This window comes from Danio aesculapii, chromosome 4 (assembly GCF_903798145.1).
Source record: "Danio aesculapii chromosome 4, fDanAes4.1, whole genome shotgun sequence".
Lineage (NCBI taxonomy): Eukaryota > Metazoa > Chordata > Actinopteri > Cypriniformes > Danionidae > Danio > Danio aesculapii.
This window is the reverse complement of record NC_079438.1, coordinates 52,384,557-52,405,381: the sequence shown is the minus strand read 5'-3', so window position 1 is coordinate 52,405,381 and position 20,825 is coordinate 52,384,557. Positions and strand designations below refer to the sequence as shown.

The following is a 20,825-nucleotide window of genomic DNA, read 5'->3' as shown; positions in this document are numbered from 1 at the left end:
CGGGAAGATGATCTGTGAAGAAATAACCCATAATCTGTAAACATTCAGAGATATAGCTGTGTATTTGAAGGGGAAAAAATGGAGCAATATTTGAAAAAGACTCATTTTTTCTGGATCCCTGTAGATTATTTTTCCAGCCATTAATCAAATGCAAAATACACTGATTGTTGTGCTTGGAAATGCAAGTGTTTACAAATGAGAGTAGGCCGTGCTAAAATATTATTTATTGTAATTATTTATTGAATATGTTGCAGGGAAAAACATTGTTAGCGTGTTGGCGCCGCTTAGCAAATAGCTAATTTTACCAGCATAATTTTTCTCTTCTCATCACCTCCCACCGTATAAAGCAGGATAATCACAAGACAGAATAATTATCCTGTAAATCCATCAGGAATCGATTGCTCACCTCTGTCGATTTATTATTCAGGGTTTTTTTTTCCCATCCTCAGATCTCCAGCAGCTCGGCGAAATCGACTCTAATAAAAAACGTTCAGCCTATAATCCATGGCCGCATATGAATGAATAATATTAATGAAGTATTACATTACATAAACCGCACATGAAAGGACTGCTAATTGCATTTGATGATGAGCAATTAATGGAGAGTTCTTAAATAATCAGCGAGGGTCTACGTTTTTTTTTTTTCTTCCCAGCTCTTTCCTTTTTGTCTTAGTGCAAGTGTCTGGCTCTCGCGAGTGCTTTAACGTTATCGCTTTCGCAGGTACAAAAGAGAACACGTGTATCCTCTCCACACACAAAAAAAGAGGATGTTATAGATAATATGGTGGTACTTTCACGCCCTCATACTCACAGAGAACCATCCCACACATTTGATAAATATTAATAGTGCGGATTTATTAGCACGACAAAATGAGCAGCGGCAAACCCTCAACAGCTATCAGTAGCCCAACACAAGGAGCTGGTACACTGTTATACGACCCCATTTAAACTCTGAATGGCACTTCATTAAATGTTACCTTTTGGCCATGCCATGGATGGCTGAAAATCAAAGTTACCAAGGCTGCTAGTCCTGAATAATGAGGGGCTCTTTTTCCCCCCTCAACCCCTTCCCTTTCCTCTCAGCCAACCTTGAATATATATTCAGATGAGCAGCGGTAGTAAAGGGCTGATCCCTGTGTCTCATTCACTCCTGCTCAGTTAAGCTTTAATAAATTCCATTTTGCAAACAGCGGTTTGTATGCCTGCAAACATGTTACGCTTGTTGCCATTACCAGGTGAGGAAAGGAAAGGAAAATCTTGTCTTAACATTTTAAATATACATGCGGCACGCTGCCTATTTCCCCACTCACTCAGTACTGATAGGATTTATTATGAAGTGCTTTTCTGCAGTGTTTGGCAGTGTATCAAAACCTTTTTAGATTAGAGTACTGTGTAATTACTTGCTGATGTGGTGGTTTGGCCGCAATGAGAAAGATATTAAGAAGGACAATCCTCAAATCTGGTGCCGTGACCCGGGCTCATGCGAATTATGCAATGTGTCATACACATCAAGCTGAGTTTTTGAAAGCAGGGACAAAGATGGAAATACAGATATCAGCAATTCAGCACAAAAAAAGGACTTTATCTCATGCTATAAAGCTGGGATCACCAAACTTGTTCCTGGAGATCCGGTGTCCTGCAGATTTTAGCTCCAACCCTAATCAAACACACCTGAACAAGCTAATCAAGGTATTACTAGGTATACTTGAAACACCCAGGCTGGTGTGTTTAGGCAAGTTGGAGTTAAACCCTGCAGGGCACCGGACCTCCAGGACCGAGATTGGTGACCCCTGCTATAAAGCTACGTTCATTAGCATAACGTTGGTAGCATAATGTGTTTTTGGTATCTATATTGAAAATTCATTACCAGAAGATGTTAACATTAACAAAGTATGTTTAATTAGTTTTTTAATGGATTTAATTAATTTATTTTAATAATATGCTCTAATGAATTGTTTAAAATGAGACAAGGTACATATTTAGAAGTAAATGAGGTTAATTTTGGCTTCATGTTGACATTAAAAATACAAGTATTTACTCAGCACATGACGTTATAATGTCAAAAACATAACTGTTTGCCCTTTTCCTAAGACGTCCCTCTGGTAGACAGCGTGTCTTTGTCATTAATTTCCTTTCAAGGTCTTAGTTCCAGTCGTTAGCCAGGATACTACATTCCCCTAGAGGAGTCATTGATTTCTTGCGAAGTGGTATAGCGCGTGCCACTCTCTGTGTTGGCATTATCTCATTATCGTTAAGTGGAGCTGTAATTGTCTATAGAGCAGCAGCGCAGTCGCCGGCTTGACATTTCATTGTATTTATCAACACGTGCCACAAACGATTGTTGATGTCCAACTGGCGGTCGTTTTCAATCTCGACAGCACCGGAATTCTGCTTGCCAATTCGCAATTAAGGCAATTTGGTTTGAATATGTAATGATGTCATTACCATTCAGCGAAATTAACTGTGAGACTAAAGGTCAGGAATGTTTTCCACTCGGGGGAAGTTTGGACACAAAAAATAGAAATGGATTAAAAAACCCGACACTCTGTTTAAGTGGTTCGACAGGAAGAGAGCGAGACTGATCACTAGCAAGGCACCAGGTTATGGCAGCAAGCCAGGTGATCACTTCTCACAGCATGCATGTGTATGTGTATGTGTGTGTGTGTTTTGCATCCAGGGAGCTCTTATGGGATAGAGATGAGCCGGGATAACTCACAGCCTGATCATTAGATAATCTTTAACAGCGTGCTCTAATTAGAATTCTTATGATACAATTTCATCCTGTAATTAGTGCAGATTGGCTGCTTCCTCCTTTGCTTATTAGGGGAAACACAGCTGTAGGAAAGAGCCAGCACTCATTTCAATCTCTCTCTCTCTCTCTCTCTCTTTCTCTTTCTTTCTCTCCTCCAGTTGAATCTGGTCTCCAGTGTCACCATGTCAAAGAACCTCCCGTCCATCTCACCTCCAAACTTACCTCAGACGCCAACCACGCCCACTGCTCCAATCACACCCCTTTCCCAGATGCCCCAGGTGCCCAACGTTCTCAGTCCTGCCAACGTGCCCAGCATGGGTGCCATGCGAAGACGCCACACCGACAAATACTCCATGGCCTTGTCCTCAGGTTTGAAGATGTTTTTATTTTCATTTTATTCGCTCTTCATGCAGACAAGGCTAAACTCAAACCATCAATATTCAATGCATTTTAATTACAGGCAGATATCAAATAATGCTCTGTTCTGGTTTGATGTTTATATTTACTGGTCTTCTGCAAGTGTTGGAAGCAGCAGGGAGGGCATGAATTATTCAAACACATACAAAATATCGACGCAGGCTCTAATTTCAAGAGCGTGTTAATGTTTAAGATTTCTCCAGAGAGAGATTAATTAAAAATGTATTTAGTTGGACATGTAAAATGCTGATTTGAGGTGTCCCCCCCGCCCCAAACTCTCTCCGCCTCTCGTTTTAATTTGATAAAACTCTGAATGAATTCCTGGCGGAGACGCGTTTAGCAATTATCCCAGGTGGCGACACTGTTATTTAGTTATTTATTTATTTATCTGCTTCTGCTGCTTACCGTTTCCTTATTTGTTTTCCTTTCGCAGAAATCGCCCCAAACTACGAGTTTTACAAGAACGCCGACGTCAGGCCGCCGTTTACTTATGCAACCCTCATCAGGCAGGTGAGTGGGAAATAAATTAGCTTTAGCCTGATTAGATTGTAATTAATTGCTGCTTGAATTAAGTCTGGGTGAGAGCGCCTCGACGCACTCCAGTCTCTAACGCAGCGCTTAATGGCATCTCATCGCAGGCTATCATGGAGTCAAGTGACATGCAGCTAACGCTCAACGAAATCTACAGCTGGTTCACGCGCACCTTCGCCTACTTCAGACGCAACGCCGCCACCTGGAAGGTAATGTCCTAGCAAGTGACTTGGAGCGATTAGCGATGATCGTTCCCTTTTTTTTTACTACCTGCCTCCTGAAAAGCAAGAATTTTCTCTTTATCTCGCTCTCTCTCTGTGACAAGTGAAAGAATAATTCAGCCTCTGATATCGTTTTCTAATTCGGTGCAATTAATAGGCGAGTCTTGATGGGGAGGTGTGCGCTCTGACGCGCTAATTACTAACCAGCCACTCAATCATCAGCACCTTTTGTTAGACGTGGCGTATTACTGCTTTCTCAGTGTCTCCTTTTCAACCCCCCCCCCTCTACCCTGCATATTATTGGTTAATTACGTTGAAATATGGCTGTTTGCCTTTGTAGACGCTCGCCGCTACATCCCTTTTCCTTGTTGTTGTTGATGTCGAGCCGAGGCTTTCATATATATACTTTATAACTCACATGCCCTGAAATAAACCCAAGGAGAACAAGACAAATGGAGCGAGAGGTTAAGACCCGCCTGGCTTTAAAGCGCTAATGCTCCTGTCATCCAGGAAACACACTTTATTTCCCGGGACAAAAGGCCCCATTTGTATCTCTGTCCCAACAAATACATTGTCAGGCAGGGATGAAAAGAAAAGGAGGGTACAATTAAAGCCATCCTCTATTTTTAGACAAGGAGAGCGCAGCGAGTGTCGATAAGATACACCGGTGGTGTTTTTCCTTTTCTATTTTAACGCTGGTCCGGCTTTCTCCGGCTCTCATCAGCATGCGGAGCATTTCCTAGCACTAGATTTAGCAAAGTGAATTAATTTGGATTTGGCTTGCTAATGATGCTGGTGTATGATTACAGCTCCACAAGGGTGTGCAATAGCTCCCCGTACAGATGCATGCTGGGCCACGACTCAATTGCTGCTGGAGCGCCTGCGTTTTAAAGCATTTTACGACCACATATGCGTCCCTGTTTCCAGCTCTTATCGAGGAAATATTTTAATCTTGTCCCGCCTGGAACAAAGAGGGGCTTTCGCCGTATTCGGGTCCCTCCTTCTACAATAGCAGAGCAGGAATTTCCATTCGGAGCCTCCCTGCTCTTTTGTGAGGGCCGGCTGGTGACGGGCTTGTCATTTGATTAACAGAGAGAATTTTTAAAAAGGAATGAAAGGTGATTTAATATCTGTGCTTGGTCTCATCAGCTCAGCTTGGGGATCGAGCTCTCAGCCCCGCCAGCTTATTAGTTATAACTATATAGCATGCATAATAAAACTGCTCATTTGCTCATTAATATTAAAATTATCATATTCAGAGCCATGGGCATTAAGATCAATCAAATCCTGGGATTTTCAGGTCAGATGCGAGATCTGCTTATGAGGGTTTTTTTTTATATTCCTCTCTCTTTTTTCTTAGAGGAAAAAAACACCCGCCCCTCAAATAAAACATGAAAAAAATGTAATATGAGCAAAGGTTATTATTTGGCTTCTTTGCTACATCTTTTAATTAGATTCCTTTATGGCCACGTGCGAGACTCTCAGTATTTCTTTATTATTATTATTATTCCCTCTTCTTGATCACAATTGAACGATGTTTGCTGGTCATTTTGTTAAGCGTAATAATTGTGGTAATATTAAGGTGTTTAATCTTTAGATTTAATTGTCGAATGATTATTAATCACATTTGAGATATAAGTGTGTACGACAGGGAATAATTTGGAATATTATGATTTCATTTCTTACATTAGTATAGAGCAAAGGTGCCCAAAGTAGGGCCTGCGGGCCAAAGTTGGCCCATTAAAACCTTTGGTTTGGCCCACCATCCCATCTGAAAAGTGAGGGAAAATTATGGGGAGTTGCCGTTGAATGTCTTTGACAGAGATCGTCATTTCAAATTTAACGTAACCTGTTTCCTTGTTTAATTATTGAGCTACAAAAAATGTGTTTCAATTAAATCTTTCATATGAATCAGACTTTTTAAATGTAAATACTGTCAGTTGACAGACAGAGGACAATGCACAAGACATCGGTAAGCGAATCAAGGCAAAGACTGGAGCAGCTCGACTAGTGTATTCAGCATTGAACTCCATTGTGTTTTAAATGGGATTGTTTATGTTTTTACTATAATAAGATCATAAAATGACAAAAAAAATTATACTGCATCAATTAAAATGTTCCAAATCTAGTTATTTTGAAATATTAGCAAATAAATTACTCATGGCAAATTTAATGTAATACAGTTTGGTATATTTAACTTCGGCCCACAGCCCTTAATCAAGTTTGGTTTTTGGCCCTTTATAAGAAAAGGTTTAGGCACCCCTGGTATAGAGCTTTTAAAATTATTATTATCATTACTATTATTATTATTATTATTATTATTATTATTATTATTAATGACAATAATAATCTAAACAAAGATGTGTGTTTTAATTTTGAACAATTTGTCCTTGTTTAACAGAACGCAGTGCGACACAACCTCAGCCTGCACAAGTGTTTCGTCCGAGTGGAGAACGTGAAGGGCGCCGTATGGACCGTGGACGAAATGGAATACCAGAAACGCAGGTCACAGAAGATTACAGGGTACACACACACACACAAACATGCATGCATGCGCGCACACACACGCACACACACACACAAACACATTATTTGTTTGTAGTTATCCATCATATGGGTGTTACAGTCAAGCTAATGCACTATCACTTGTACCTTTAGGAGCCCTACGCTAGTCAAAAACCTGCCATCCAGTCTGGGTTACGGGGCAGCTCTCAACGCCAGCTTACAGGTAAAATGAGGGTGTGTGTGAGGTTGGCACAGGCAGTGAGAGTCTAGAAGGACACCATGTGGCAGAGGCAGGAACCTTCTCTGCCAGCCGGCCTCAGATTGATAGCAGCCTGTGCAAATGCGAGGGCATAATCATTAATATTTATCCAAACTGTCATAAATGATTTGGCTTCGCAGTGTAGGCCAGCGAGGTGCTCGTGGCAAAAACTTTAAAATTTAATTACTGTATATAACTTTAATGTGCAGGAGGCAAAAATGTCAGGAGTCTTTCTTTCGTTTTTTTTTTTTTCTTTGACTGTTTTGAGGTAAAGTTTTGGATGGTTTCATTATCATGTGGATGCTCGGGCTTTCTTTATTCACTGTTCATTTGAGGCCTGTCTTGTAAGGTGAAAAGATTGTTTTTGCAACTCAGAAACTTTCCCGTTGTTTTATTTTTTTTTTCTGCCACTTTGCGGCAGTTCTCATCTATTTTTTTATCATACAGAGAGATTCTTCAGCAGTAATTTGGAAGTGACTCCATTTATAAAAATTGGAGATAATCTAGAAGTTGTCATCCTGACTGCTGAAAAGGCTTGAAAATGCTGCAGTTGAACTATTTTATCTGTCTGTTTCTCTCATAGGCTGCGTTGGCGGAGACCACTTTGCCGCTTCTGGGTAATCCAGGCTTGATGAACAGCGCGTCAGGTATGATGGGAGCGAGTCCTCCAGTACTGCTGAGCGGCAGCCCGACAGGACTCTTACAGGGAACCACGCATGAGGAGCTCAACGGCACACTAGACCACCTGGACACCAATGGACACAGCAGTCCTGGATACTCCCCACACACCCACCTGTGAGTTCACAATTCAATTCATCTTTATTTCTATAGCGCTTTTACAATGTAGATTGTGTCAAAGCAGCTTAACATAGAAGCTCTAGTAAATTGAAACTGAGTCAGTCCAGTTTTCAGAGCTGAAGTTCAGTTTAGTTCAGTTCAGCGTGGTTTAATTTTTACTGCTGAAAGTGCAAACACTGAAGAGCAAATCCATCAATGCACAGCTCCACAAGTGCCAAACCATGCAAGCCAGTGGCGATGGAGGTGAGGAACAAACTTCACCAATTGACGAAAGTGAAGGAGAAAAACAGTGTATAAAGTCTATATAGGCAAGGCAGGGCAAGTTTATTTATTTAATGCAATTCAAACACAATGGTAATTCAAAGTGCCTTACATAAACAAAAATAAACATAAAATAGAGGTATAACAAATGAAAACACCAATGTTTTTGTGACATATATGCAAAATGCCTTAAGTATATGCAAAAAAGTTTGATAGGATCGTGAAATGTAGGCTATTGTTTGACTGGCTAGTATATATTTTTTCGTTTAAATCATTACAAGAGCAGGAAAAAACTATCATTTTAATGTAAGATTATTTAAAAGAAGGATTTGTGCATTAAATGTAAATTTGAAAATATATATGTGGTCAATTTTTATGTCATTTATCTTAATGTGACTTATTTCCATAGGGATGTAATGAGAGGTGCTTGATTTTTTTGGGGGGGGGCGTGAAAAATTTGGTTGCATTATGAAAACTATCATACATATTTTTTGGCTTATACATTTATTTAAGCAATTACATAGGAAAAAGATTGCATTTTGATGTTAAATTATATTAATATGAATTAAAGGAATTATTTAACAACAAATGAAAGAAATGATATAAAAATGAATTAAAGAAAAAACTCAATGGAGTCAGTTTGGATGTTATATTTAATACTCAAATATAATTAATTCTAAAATATTTAACCCTTTAACTGCCCTTCTACCAAACAGTTGACCATGTTTTTATTGTTTTAAATAATGACTGTTAAAGTCATTTAAAGAACGATTTAATTTAAATGTTTTAAATAATGACTTACACAAAAAAAAAAAAAACAAACAAATATAATCCTGTGTCACTACTACACTTGATTTTGGTTTTATTGTAAAAAACACACACACACACACACACAAACACACACACACACACACACACACACACGCACACACACACACACACACACACACACACACACACACACACACACACAAGAAAGCATGTTAAATGAGAATCTGAAATATTTTATGGTATACTTTTTTTTTTTAAAAAGGTGATTTAGTATTCAAAACTGTTTTATTTTGAGTATTTTAAAAAAATAAATTGGTCTTACACTTCATATTTTCAGATTTTTCATAGTATATGGTTTTAATTCCAATACTTTTACCATAAACTGACATATCTTCCATTTGGTAGAGGCTAATATTTTAGAAATCATGGGATGTGACTGAAAAAAAAACGCATTGAGTGTGTTAACTAGCGACATTAGGAGTTGAGTAATGCAATCCAAACTTTTTTTTTCTTGGTGGGGCAGTTAAAGGGTTAATATTGAAATAATAATAATATTGCAATTACACTGTATCATCTTAATACTGCAGTATAATTATAAATGAGTACATCACTAAAACTACAGTGGCATAAATACTCACACACTTTCAAAACGTTAGTTTGCTTAAAAATAAATAAGTAAATAAATAAATACAATTTTCCCAGTGATGGGTAGTGGCTGGAAGGGCCTCTGCTGCGTAAAACATGTGCTGGATAAGTTGGCGGTTCATTCCGCTGTGGCGACACCAGATTAATAAAGGGACTAAGCCGAAAAGAAAATGAATGAATGAATGAATTAATAAATAAAATGGCGCAGATCTGAGGTCAAGTGTACATTTGGTTCTTGGATTACAGCTCTTACCTATAAATAGGAAAGAAGCGAACGGCTGCCATAATTATAGATTCCCCTTGTAATTACCCCACTGTCTGTATCGTCGAGGTTTAGATGTTATATTTTATGCACGACTGTTCCTATTAATATTTAGAGGCTAACTATATCATTAATTACTTTAAAAATCTTTTGCCTTTCCATTTTTTTTAATGGCTGGCAGAGAAAGAGAGAGAGCAGAGGCTGATGAAAGATTAATGCGGTGCCGCTCGGTCACGAATGGTGATCTAGAACATGTGCTCGTGCCCTAATCAGTGATGTCACTCATGCTGGACGGCCCGGTGTTTACAGAGCCAAAGATAGCAGCGTTAAGGGCACTCAGAAGTGTGTCAGACACGCGCATCTGTGCCTAATGCCAACCCAAAGACCCTATTAGCCAGAAAACACACGACGACGCGCTACGGAAATGTGTGTTAATCGGGAGTGTGTTTGATCCAGAAGTGGGACAGTATATAGTGTGAAGTGGGCCAAATCGGAGATCCAGACAGAATCCCTGTGTATTCGCTCCCTCAGGTTATTTAAGTTTTAATAACCGACAGTTAAGTCTGGTGTGTGTGGGTTTTTTTTTTTTAGACCCCTCTTTTTTTCATGTTTTCTCTCTTTCTGGCTGAAGCAATAAGACATGAATGCTCAGTAAAGGTAAAATCTCTCTTACATGACCTCTACATGGCCAAAATGGAAAATGTGTGTTTTGCGCGTGGCTTTTTCTGGGCTGCATTTAATAATGAAGAGGCTAAAGAGGACAACATATTCACATTTTGTCTCCTGAGAAGCTGAACAATTGGACTAAGCTTTCTCTGAACATGTTGCATTAATGATATCTCTGTGTGTGTGTGGACGTGTGTGTGTGCGTGTATGTTATTTTGACCCTATTCTGTATTATGTAGTTTAATAGTTTGCTTTTATGCAATCTGAATATGATTATGATCTAATACCGTAATAAATTTAAAAGAAATATTAACATTTATTTCTTACTGCACTTTTTATCCAAAGAATTCTCTATAGATAAGATTAAACTACATAAACTACTTTATTTTTAACTCACTTCCAAATATTTCACTTTAATCAGGTAAAACGGATTGAAAAGTACTCATTTGCTTAGTTTTGATGGAATATTGTGCATTAACGTTAAAATAAAAGTCCTGCAGTAATTATTCAGAATATAATTAAGTATACATTGATTGTGTTTCTTTACTTTAGGGAAGTAATTTTTCGTTGTACTAATTAGTTTGAATGTTGGAAATTTTAATGTAATTATTTTAGAATATAAATAAATATTTCATCAGGTTTCACAAAGAAAAATATGTCACTTTAGAAAAGTAAAGTGGGTTCCAAACTGCTAATTTACTTTTAGATTTATTTTAAAGGAAGACGGGCATTCATATTGAAGTTATTGCTCTTGAAACAATTTCAATATTAATGTTTTGCAGTTATTATTTAGAAAATAAATGAATATATCTTATTTTTTGGTTTCTTCAGTATATAAAAAAATGTATGTACTTGTGTATTAATGTTTATTTTATTCATTGAATTCTCAATAGATCTTAAATATGTCACTGATAGGAATTAAAATGGTTGAAACTCAAAATTTACCTTAGTTTTGAATGAATGATAAACAAATATTTTTCCAGTAATTACTTGAAGATAATTAAATATAAATTGATAATGTTTCCTCACTTAAGGGAAGCAAAACTGCTAAAAGTTTTGCAGTAATTATTTAGAATACAAATATATATTTGATCAAGTTTCACTTTAAAAGATGCCACTTCAGGAAACTAAAATTGGTTGCAAACTTACTTAAATTTACTTAAGGTTTTAAGTGATCTATCTTTAAATTCAAGTTGTGTTAAAATACAATTTGAGTATTAAAATTTTGCAGTAATTCTGCACAATATAAATTATTGTAAATGTATTACATTCTTCAGCTTGAAAGAAAAATTATTGATATCTTAATGCACATTTTACCAATTGAATTCACAATAGATACGAATAATCTAGCTTTTTTCTTCTTTTTAAATGTGTCAGGAAATTCAAATGGATTGAATAATGCACATTTACCTTTTTTAGGGGAAAAGTGCATTCATATTCACACCCCCAAATAGTTTTTTGAATATAAAAGCCTATAATTAGTCACAATTGAAATAAATAGACATTTACACAGAATCAAATGTATGCATGTTTCGAACCAGAAGTCTTTATAGAGAAAAAAGTATGTATGTATGTATGAAAAAAGTCATACATTGAAAAAAATTATTCATTGTGTTTGCTAAAAAAAATTTGAGGTACGTTGTTGCAAACAATTTATATGGACTGAATTCAAACAAACAAATTAAGTTGAACATTACTAAATTTAACTCGTTTCAAATCAGCCCATATGAACAGTTTACAACCACTTACCTTAAAAAAATGCAGCAAATCCATTTAATGTTTTTCTTTCAGTACATTTACTCATAATTTGTTCTGAAATAAGCCATTTTAGGTGAATAAAAGGATAATTTAAGACATAATGTGTGTTCCCATAGTATTTAGATTAAAACAAATGAATTTGATTATTGCAATAATTATTAGAGCATAAATAAATAAGTTTTTTTTCATCAATATATACTATAGATACCACAGATATACCACAGATATACAATATATACCACAGACCCACTTAAAATCAGTATTCCAGAAAGCCATATCATAAACTATTAAAGCAATGCACACATTAGAAATTGTCTGTGTTTGCTGTCATGCTCGCGTCTGATCATTTTAGGCAATGGAAGTATTTTATTCAATCGCTGTGCCACACACGCGCACACACACTGGCACAGACTCGGGCTCCAGATTTCCTCATGCCAGCCTCTCATTAAACACTAAATGACTCATCCTGACATCTTAATACAGTGGAGAAGGGACGGCAAGGACTAATCATTTCTCTCTTCCTCCTCCGACCTCGCAAGCAAGCCGCTGATTTATAATTAATGCAAATGAAAGCTGTAAGCCATGCTTCTTCACATTAGGAGTAAAGGCCTGTGTCGCGCTTAATGGCCAGTGGAACGTCCGACCGGCCGGGATCATTTGTCTCGCTGTAATATCTTTTGAGCGTATCTGTTTGTTAGCGTACGATAAATGTGGACAGGAGAACGTTAGACGAGCGCTGATGGTCAACGGTGACTTTTATAGGCCCATTAAACATCGGTTGCGACAAAATAGATGTTTATAAACATTTTAGCTGCGTGATGGTGATGCCAGTAAAATGAGTAGATGGAGTAAATTGCAGCGACTGTTATTTAATCACATCTGAATATGTTAGAGGATAAATATAGGTATAAATCCCCATTTTTGGAGCATTTTCATAACAATTCAGACTTCAGCTCAGTTTAATGATGGATTCTGAATTCACATTTATAATAAGTAAAACTGTAAGAGAAGTTTAGTAATGAGAAGTGTTATTATGAACATCCACACTTCATGTTACAATTAATAACATGATTTGATATTACATAAATCAGACTACAATAATAAATTAATCAATAAATATATCGTGAATATATCAAATAGAGCAAGGCATGATGGGAAATTGTCACCCAAAATTACATTGTTTGTTGCTAAATAATAGTATTAAGTGTATTTCAGTTTGCTGGTGTTAAAGATGCTGTTTGTATTGCAGAATGGATGAAAAAATGGTGTCTAAAACATAGTGCTATTATACTTCATATACAGTTGAAGTCAGAATTATTTGCCCTCCTTTTAATTTTTGTTCTTTTTTATATATTTCCTAAATGATGTTTAACAGCGCAAGGAAATTTTCACAGTATGTTTGATAATATTATTTCTTCTGGAGAAGGTTTTATTTGTTTTATTTCAGCTAGAATAAAATCAGTTTTTAATTTTTTAAAACTATTTTAAGGTCAAAATTATAAGCAAATTTTTTTCGATAGTCTACAGAACAAACCATCGTTATACAATAACTTGCCTAATTACTCTAACCTGCCTAGTTAACCTAATTAACCTAGTTAAGCCTTTAAATGTCATTTTAAGCTGTATAGAAGTGTCTTGAAAATATCTAGTCAAATATTATTTACTGTCATCATGACAAATCAGTTATTAGAAATGAGTTATTAAAACTATTATGTTTAGAAATGTGTTGAAAAAAATCTGCTCTCCGTTAAACAGAAATTGGGGGAAAAAATAAACGGGGCTAATAATTCAGGGTGGCTAATAATTCTGACTTTAACTGTATATGTTACAAATGATTAGAGTTTGTAACATTATTAATTGCAAAACTGATCTTTATGAAGATTTTAGCATCATTAGTTATTTCTAAGATGGTTGAAAATGAGAACGAACAGATTATGCAAATTACAAATATGCAATATTTATAATATCAATAATATCTGTGTCTAAAGTGTCTAAAACATTATAGTGCCATTATACTTTATATATATTTTACAAATAATTAGAATTTGTAACATTATTGATTGCAAAGTAGATCTTTATGAAGCATCATTAGTTAATTTTAAGATGGCTGAAAATGAGAACGAACAGTTTATGCACATTACAAATATGCAATATTTATAATATCAATAATATCTAGTTTGTGATGGTTAGTAATGTCCTTTATAGTTTCCCAACCCTGTTCCTTAAGGCACACCGACAGTGCACATTTTCAGCCTCTCCCTAATCAAACACACCTCAATCAACTCATGAGAGAATTAGAAGAGACTTCAAAACCTAAAATGTATGGGTCAGACATAGGGAGACATCCAAAATACGTACTGTTGGTGTGCCTGGAGGAACAGGACTGGGAAACACTGTTGTATTTTGTTATAAAATGTATGTCTGCAAACATTATAATGGCTAATACAGCAGTAAACTAGGAGAGGAAATTCTGATAAGGATTTCCATAAAACGATCAAAACCATGCAAAAATTAGTCAAACGAAAAGGGAACTATAGGAAGAGCCAATGAACATGCCAACTAGAGCATATCTTTCGCCAAGATTACACTGTGCGACGAGCAGACGCCATTGTGCCTGAATTAATTGCTTTAATAAAGGCTGGAGAAGTTTGCAATTGGCATTCGCAGGTATTTCTGGAGGGTGTGAAATATATCATTGTGGTGGTCCGGCGCTCTTTCTCTCTTTCTCTCTCTCTCTCTCCAGCAGACAGAAACATCCCGGTGCTTCCACATCTGAATATTAATCTATTTTGCTATAAATATTAAAGTAATCTGTACCTTTTAAAATTCTTTTCATATTCAAAGTTCCCCGTGCCATTGATGAGCGCGACCCAGGAGAGAGCGGCCCAGACACGGCCTAATACAGAGACTAGTTGATAAGGATTCCTCTCTCCCTCTCTTTTTCCCCAGTCCGGCGGGATTTCCTGATGCATCCGACGTGTCAGAAATAATTAGGTTTTGTCAGATTTATCATGGTAGCACAAACCTCTCTCCCTGCCAAGGGCCCCGAGATCATGTTAAGCCTTGTTTGTGTATGACAGAGTTATTATTCTTGTTAGTAACCTCACTTCCGCCATCTTTTCCCGTGTTTTTGCATTTATTTCCTCCCCGCATTTATTGACAGTCGGTAAAGATATTCATCCATTTGGAGTTAAAAACATGGATCATGGTGTCCGAGGGAACTGGCAGTCTGAAGTTGATTAATGGTGGAGTCTTGCTGCAGGTTGTCTCCTCACTTGAGAAGTGCCACCGCGGCCCCTGCATATTAACGAAGGCCTGCACTTTCTATTAACAAGATAAAAAAAAAGCTCCACTCGTCCCCCACCCACCCAACAACCGCACACCCCCCCATCGTTGCTCCAGGGGGCGAGAGGATGAGAAATTCTCCATTATTTATAATGGGGCTGCAGCTACTCCTTTTTTCCCTTTTTAAATAGCAGGTGCCATCAGTAAACTTCTCAGCGGCGAGCATATTTTACTGTCAAAGCTTTCGCATTTCCACATGCGCTTCATTAAGCGGGGTTTAATTGCTGTTAACTTTTCTGTTTTTGCGGTGTTGAATGCGTGTGTTTTTGCACAGCTGATGAGTTACAGGTTTTAACTTGCTGTTCTATAAATTACAAAGCTCTGCTTTCGGAATGCTTAATTCTGATTGGTCAATCACTCTCTAGGTTGTTTGAAGTGCTTTGAAATGTGCATTCTTCAATCAATGTTTGACGTAATCTCAACTGAAAAACGAAGAAAGGGTGGTACATAGAGTAGCTCCTCCTTTTTTAAAAAACAGCCAATAGCATTTTGTTTTTTCACATATCTGCCAGTGAGAGTGGTTGAGATCAAGTGCATCAAATGAAAAGCAAATGAGAAGCATCTTGAAGGGGGCGGGGTATGTCTGATACTAGAGAGCATTTGATTGGTCAAGATTTGATGAGAAATTGAAGTATGAGGTGGTGTGAACAAAAATGGATCCATTTAGGCCGAAGTGACAAAATACAAGCTTTACATGTTTATATCAGTTTTCTTAACAAATCTTCTAAACACGGATTTTGTCACTGTTTTGTACCACTCTAGCTTATAGATATCCTTCAAGATATATGAATACTGATAGTAACATAAAAAAACATTATTTTAATTTTACTGGACCTTTAATTATAGATAAACTTTATTATGGCAACTATTTAAAACTTTATTTAATGCAATATAATCATTGAAAATGGTCAAGATCTTGATTATCTTTATTATTATTGTTACTACTACTACTACTAGTAGCATTCAAAAGTTTGGTGTTAGGTTAAAAAAACTGTTTATTTAAAAATATATTTAGAAAAGACACATTAAATTGATCATTTTTAACTCAACACTGTACTTTAAATGATTTAAAAGAGCATGGATAAACTGTATCAAAATTCAGTGACAGTCATTCATTTTCTTTCAGCTTAGTCTCTTTATTTATCAGGGGTCGCCCCAGCGGAATGAACCGCCAACTTATCTAGCATATGTTTTACACAGCGGATGCTCTTCCAGCTGCAACCCAGTACTGGGAAACACCCATACACTCATTCACACACATACACTGCAGCCAATTTAGTTCATCCAATCACTTATATCACTTAGCTATCACTTATAGCACATGTCTTTGGACTATGGGGGAAACCGGAGCACCCGGAGATAACCCATGCCAAGACGGGGAGAACATGCAAACTCCACACAGAAATGCCAATTGGTCCATCCGGGACTCGAACCAGCGGCCTTCTTGCTGTGAGGCGACAGTGCTAACCACTGAGCCACCGTGCCGCTCAAATTCAGTGACATTGCATAAATGAATCACATTTTAAAATATATTAAAATAGAAAAGTTTTATTATTTTACAAGATTACTGTTTTTTAAAAGAAATAAACAGAGTTCTTTGAAGAACATTTACTCATATTACCTTTGTACAATCTTAAGATCTTAAGGTCTTCCCATGTTCACGCAGGCCTTTCACTTAATTGTATTCTTTTTTTATTCCTCCCATTAGGCCTCCCATTCACGTCAAGGAGGAGCCACTAAACATGGAGGACGAGGACTGTCCGATGTCACTGGTGACCACAGCCAATCACAGTCCTGAACTGGATGACGACCGGGAGCTTGAGGAGGGCAACCTATCGGAGGACCTGGAATGACTATTTTGCCCCACCCCTCCGCTGGGGCTCTGCCCCTTTCAGGCCCCGCCCCTCAACTAAACCACAAACACAGCAAAAAGACTGGACGCAGCAGGCGGGAGTATTTATTTAGCATGCATCTGGAGACTGGCCCGAAGAAAATCTATAGCTCAGATCTTTAGGGACCACAGATGGACAGACACGAGAGACGTCTGCTTTTTAAAAACAAACATACAAAAGGAAGAACAAAAAGGACAAGATTTCATCTGAATCCGCTCGGCCAAATCACACAACGAACACAAGGCTCACGGAACTGAAGCGAAACGGGAGCGAGTGCGTTCTGTAGAAAGCCAGCGGCCACATATACTGCCAAAAAAAAAAAAAAAAAAAAAGGAAGTTTTAAGTTTGTGAATATCCAAGCCACAGTAGTCGTCGGTGTTAGATGCAATTGCTGGTTCAATTCAAGTTGTTGCTCTGTTCTTTTTTTGCACATGAAGTAGTATCAGAAATTTAGTGTCACTGCCTGTATGTCGATGAAATTTTAAAAAGGAAAAACAAACAAAAAAAAAAGCTGTTTTCCGTTGTTGTTGTTGCTGTTAATTTCCCCCTCCTCCCCCCATCACTGTTGTTTAGTTCCTCCCGCTAAGCTTACGTTCATTCCGTGTCATGTTTGCGACACCACCAACTGTAAATGGCATTTCTTAAAGTCACGTCAATAACACAACCGTGGTTTCAAGACTGTTGCAGCCGTCCAAAAAAAAAAAAAGTACACAAAAAAAAACGTAGGTCTCGCTAGCTCTGTTTCTGCTGAAAACGTGACTTGTGATTCAGTTGCATCTCGAAAAACACGACGCGTTTCCGCATACTCTTCTAGTCTCTTTACCTCCTTGTTCTAAAGCTTTGTCTACCTGCAGAGAGTCACAGGCAACAGCTAGAAACCAAAGCCAACACTATCAACGGCCAATAGCTTAGACAGAAGCCGCCAGACTCTTTGGTCAGTCTTCTGTGACTAGTACAAAGAAGCTTTTCGTTTCGTTTGTTTTTTCCACTAACTACCTTCGAATAACCTCTGGGATTATCTCCTTTAGCCCTGTACAAAGATTTGAAAATGATTTTGCTGTAATTTGATCGACAGGCGGAGTGCTCGCTATGGCCTGGTGAATTCACCCAAAGTCAGTGAGGTTCAGGTAGAGCAAGAGAGCAGCTATAAATGGATCATGACCAAAATACCCATTCGTGGAAGTGCAGAAATTGAGTTTCATTTACTATTATTTGCGTGAAGCATCTCATCATTGTTTTGTTTTTTTTTCTACTAGTGAAATGTACTGTTCATTGTGACTGTCCGACGTGTCATGTCTTATATCCGTCAATTTACTTCAGAGCCGAAACCGAAAACTATAGTAACCAAACTCTTAAGATATCTAGTGAAGCCAAAAAAGTCATGATTTCAAGTCGATGTGAAATGATGTGGCTTGGTTATATTGTAGAAGCAAATAACAGAGCCATGACAGGAAGAGGACAGGACGAGTCCTTTTCCAGCTGACGTTTGCTTTGCTCCATTGATTCAGACTCATTGTATAATTCATGGCTATATAGACACGAAGGTTTGTGGTTAGACCATGTATGGTGTGTAAGTAGCAACCGGTTATTTTGAGGTAAAACAGGAAGTGATCGCTCACTTTTATTTGAACGTCGCTGACGTCATCGAGGAGAAGCGGTTGTTGCTTTAAAGTTCCTTTTCAGTCAGTCAAACCAAAGTTATACAGATTTCTGCCTCTACAGTTGAAAATAACGCAAAGCCTGTTTCCTTTTCTTCTTTCTCTTTACTTTGATTGTTCTCTAATGCAGAAAGCCCATTTGAAACGGATAACTGCTTTGTGTTGTAAACCGATAATGTCAAACTTTGTCTCTCTGTGTGTGTGTGTAAAACATACTGTGCAGTTGTTCCCATTTTGTGCCAAACCTAGGGTTGGCTGCTAGTTTAGCGCACACACACACTCTAATAAGACAGCAGAGCTGGATCCAGGGACAAAGCTTATCCCTTATCCTTTGCTGGAGTCAGCAATTTGACTTGAAGATGACATTCATAATAATTTTATGGCACCAAATATAAGGACGCAGCGTCTTTGAATAAGAAGATACAAAAAGGGTTTCTCCCACTTATCCAAAAAAAGGCTTCTACCTCTTCACAACACGAGAAAAAATGGCAGATTGCACGAGTCGCTAGAACGCCACCGACACATTTTTCCAACCCGATTCACGCTGGACCTCGCCAAAAGCGCCAGTTTACATTCCCAAAGGCAGATGTGGAAGGTTTGCATTGAACTAGTTTGTCCTCAAGACATTTGTAGAATGAATATGTAAAAAAATACCTGTAAGGGGATGATATTGTGTTATTAAAAAATGCATGTCTAAATTCATTTGGTGGACTGGAAATAAGAATTAATAAACACATATGATAAAAAATGTCAGGATGATGATGTTGATGAACTAAAGTGTGCATACCTCAGCTATACTGTTTCCACGGGGAGATGATGATGATCGACAAAAGAAACTCTCAGCCACAGAATGCATATTACCTGTAGAGTTTGCATGGGTTTTGTAAAAACATTTTAAAAAATGTCTAAAATAGTTGCTTGCACATAATACCAGAAGAACCTCCAGGTCGGCAATCTCCTTCAATAGATTTTAGGATTGTCCGGGATTTTTTTCTGGGATGATTTTGTCTGTATTTTGATAATTGTGCATATTATGTAAAAAGATACAAAAAAAAAAATGTTGGTGGACCCATGAATTTACCAGACATTTTTTTCTAAGCTAAAAAGATCAGTGTTTTTCTTTTATTTTTCCTGAATTTCATGAATTTTTACTGTTCTCTCATTGCTTGCTACGAATAGCAAACCTGCTTTTTCCTGCATCTGCGTTGCGTAGCTGTAAGGCTTTTCCTAATGTGTGTATTTATTGCTTGTACCTCTGTGCATACGTTCTGAAGCATTACGTCTGGCAGTTGAGTCATGTATCCTTTCTAATAACTATCATTCTCCGGGAATATGATCCCCTATGTATACAGTAAATTGGAACTGTAGCGAAAACAAAAAACAACAAAAAAAAAACAAACATGTTTATGTAATTGGTGAATACCTTTTGGTTGTTTTTGCCTTTTGGTTTGGTTTCGAAGAATCGAGACTGTCTTTTGATACTTTTCATTACCGTGTACTGTGTCCATATGTTACGGATTTCTGCGAGAGTAGAGGTCATGATTGAGAACTGTAACGGCCGTTATTATTTTCTGTATTCATGGCTTTTCACTGCTGAATAAAATAAAGGACCAAAACTAGGATTTGAAAAGCAACTGTCTACCTCCAACATCAGGGAGTTCTTACTTTTTGTACACATATATCTTTTATCCTACAAAGATGCAGCCTGTGGAAATGGGGCTGCATTATGCTTTTATGCAACGTGGAGGAATTCGTCGCAGGAACTTAAAAACAGCTCTGAGAGAGAGAGAAGAAAAGAGAGAGAGAGAGAGAGGCGGGAAAAAAACAATAAAAGTTTAATAGCTGACTTACATGGTTTTGTTCCGACTCCCAGCACCTCAAGTGTTGTTTAGATGGTCCGTGCAGCTAGAGGTGCGCGTAATGGACACGGCCCATGTTCTCTGTCCTCGGCTTTGATCTGAGGAGAGCGCGGCCTGCCGCAACTTACTTGAAAAGGCTATTGTGGAGCAGCCGAGCCTCTGCGGGGGACACAAGACATCTTCAGCACGTTTTTGCTGCTTTCTTCTGGCCCCCAGTTGAGTTGC

The 20,825-nt window shown here is 37.6% G+C and overlaps 1 protein-coding gene across 8 annotated transcripts in view; it reads left to right on the top strand.

The window, feature by feature from the left end:
• The window catches only part of foxp2 (forkhead box P2), a 139,087-nt gene extending 118,716 nt beyond the window's left edge, over positions 1–20,371 (top strand). For 7 of the 8 annotated variants that reach the window (XM_056456044.1, XM_056456046.1, XM_056456051.1 and 4 more), the window contains 7 exons: positions 2,911–3,121; positions 3,603–3,679; positions 3,808–3,909; positions 6,323–6,444; positions 6,580–6,649; positions 7,269–7,480; positions 16,900–20,371. In XM_056456044.1, coding sequence (XP_056312019.1) covers positions 2,911–3,121; positions 3,603–3,679; positions 3,808–3,909; positions 6,323–6,444; positions 6,580–6,649; positions 7,269–7,480; positions 16,900–17,044 — 939 coding nt within the window. In that variant the 3' untranslated portion in view covers positions 17,045–20,371. The remainder of the gene's footprint in view (positions 1–2,910; positions 3,122–3,602; positions 3,680–3,807; positions 3,910–6,322; positions 6,445–6,579; positions 6,650–7,268; positions 7,481–16,899) is intronic. The other variant, XM_056456049.1, reaches the window with a different exon arrangement.
• Positions 20,372–20,825: the final 454 nt, after the last annotated feature.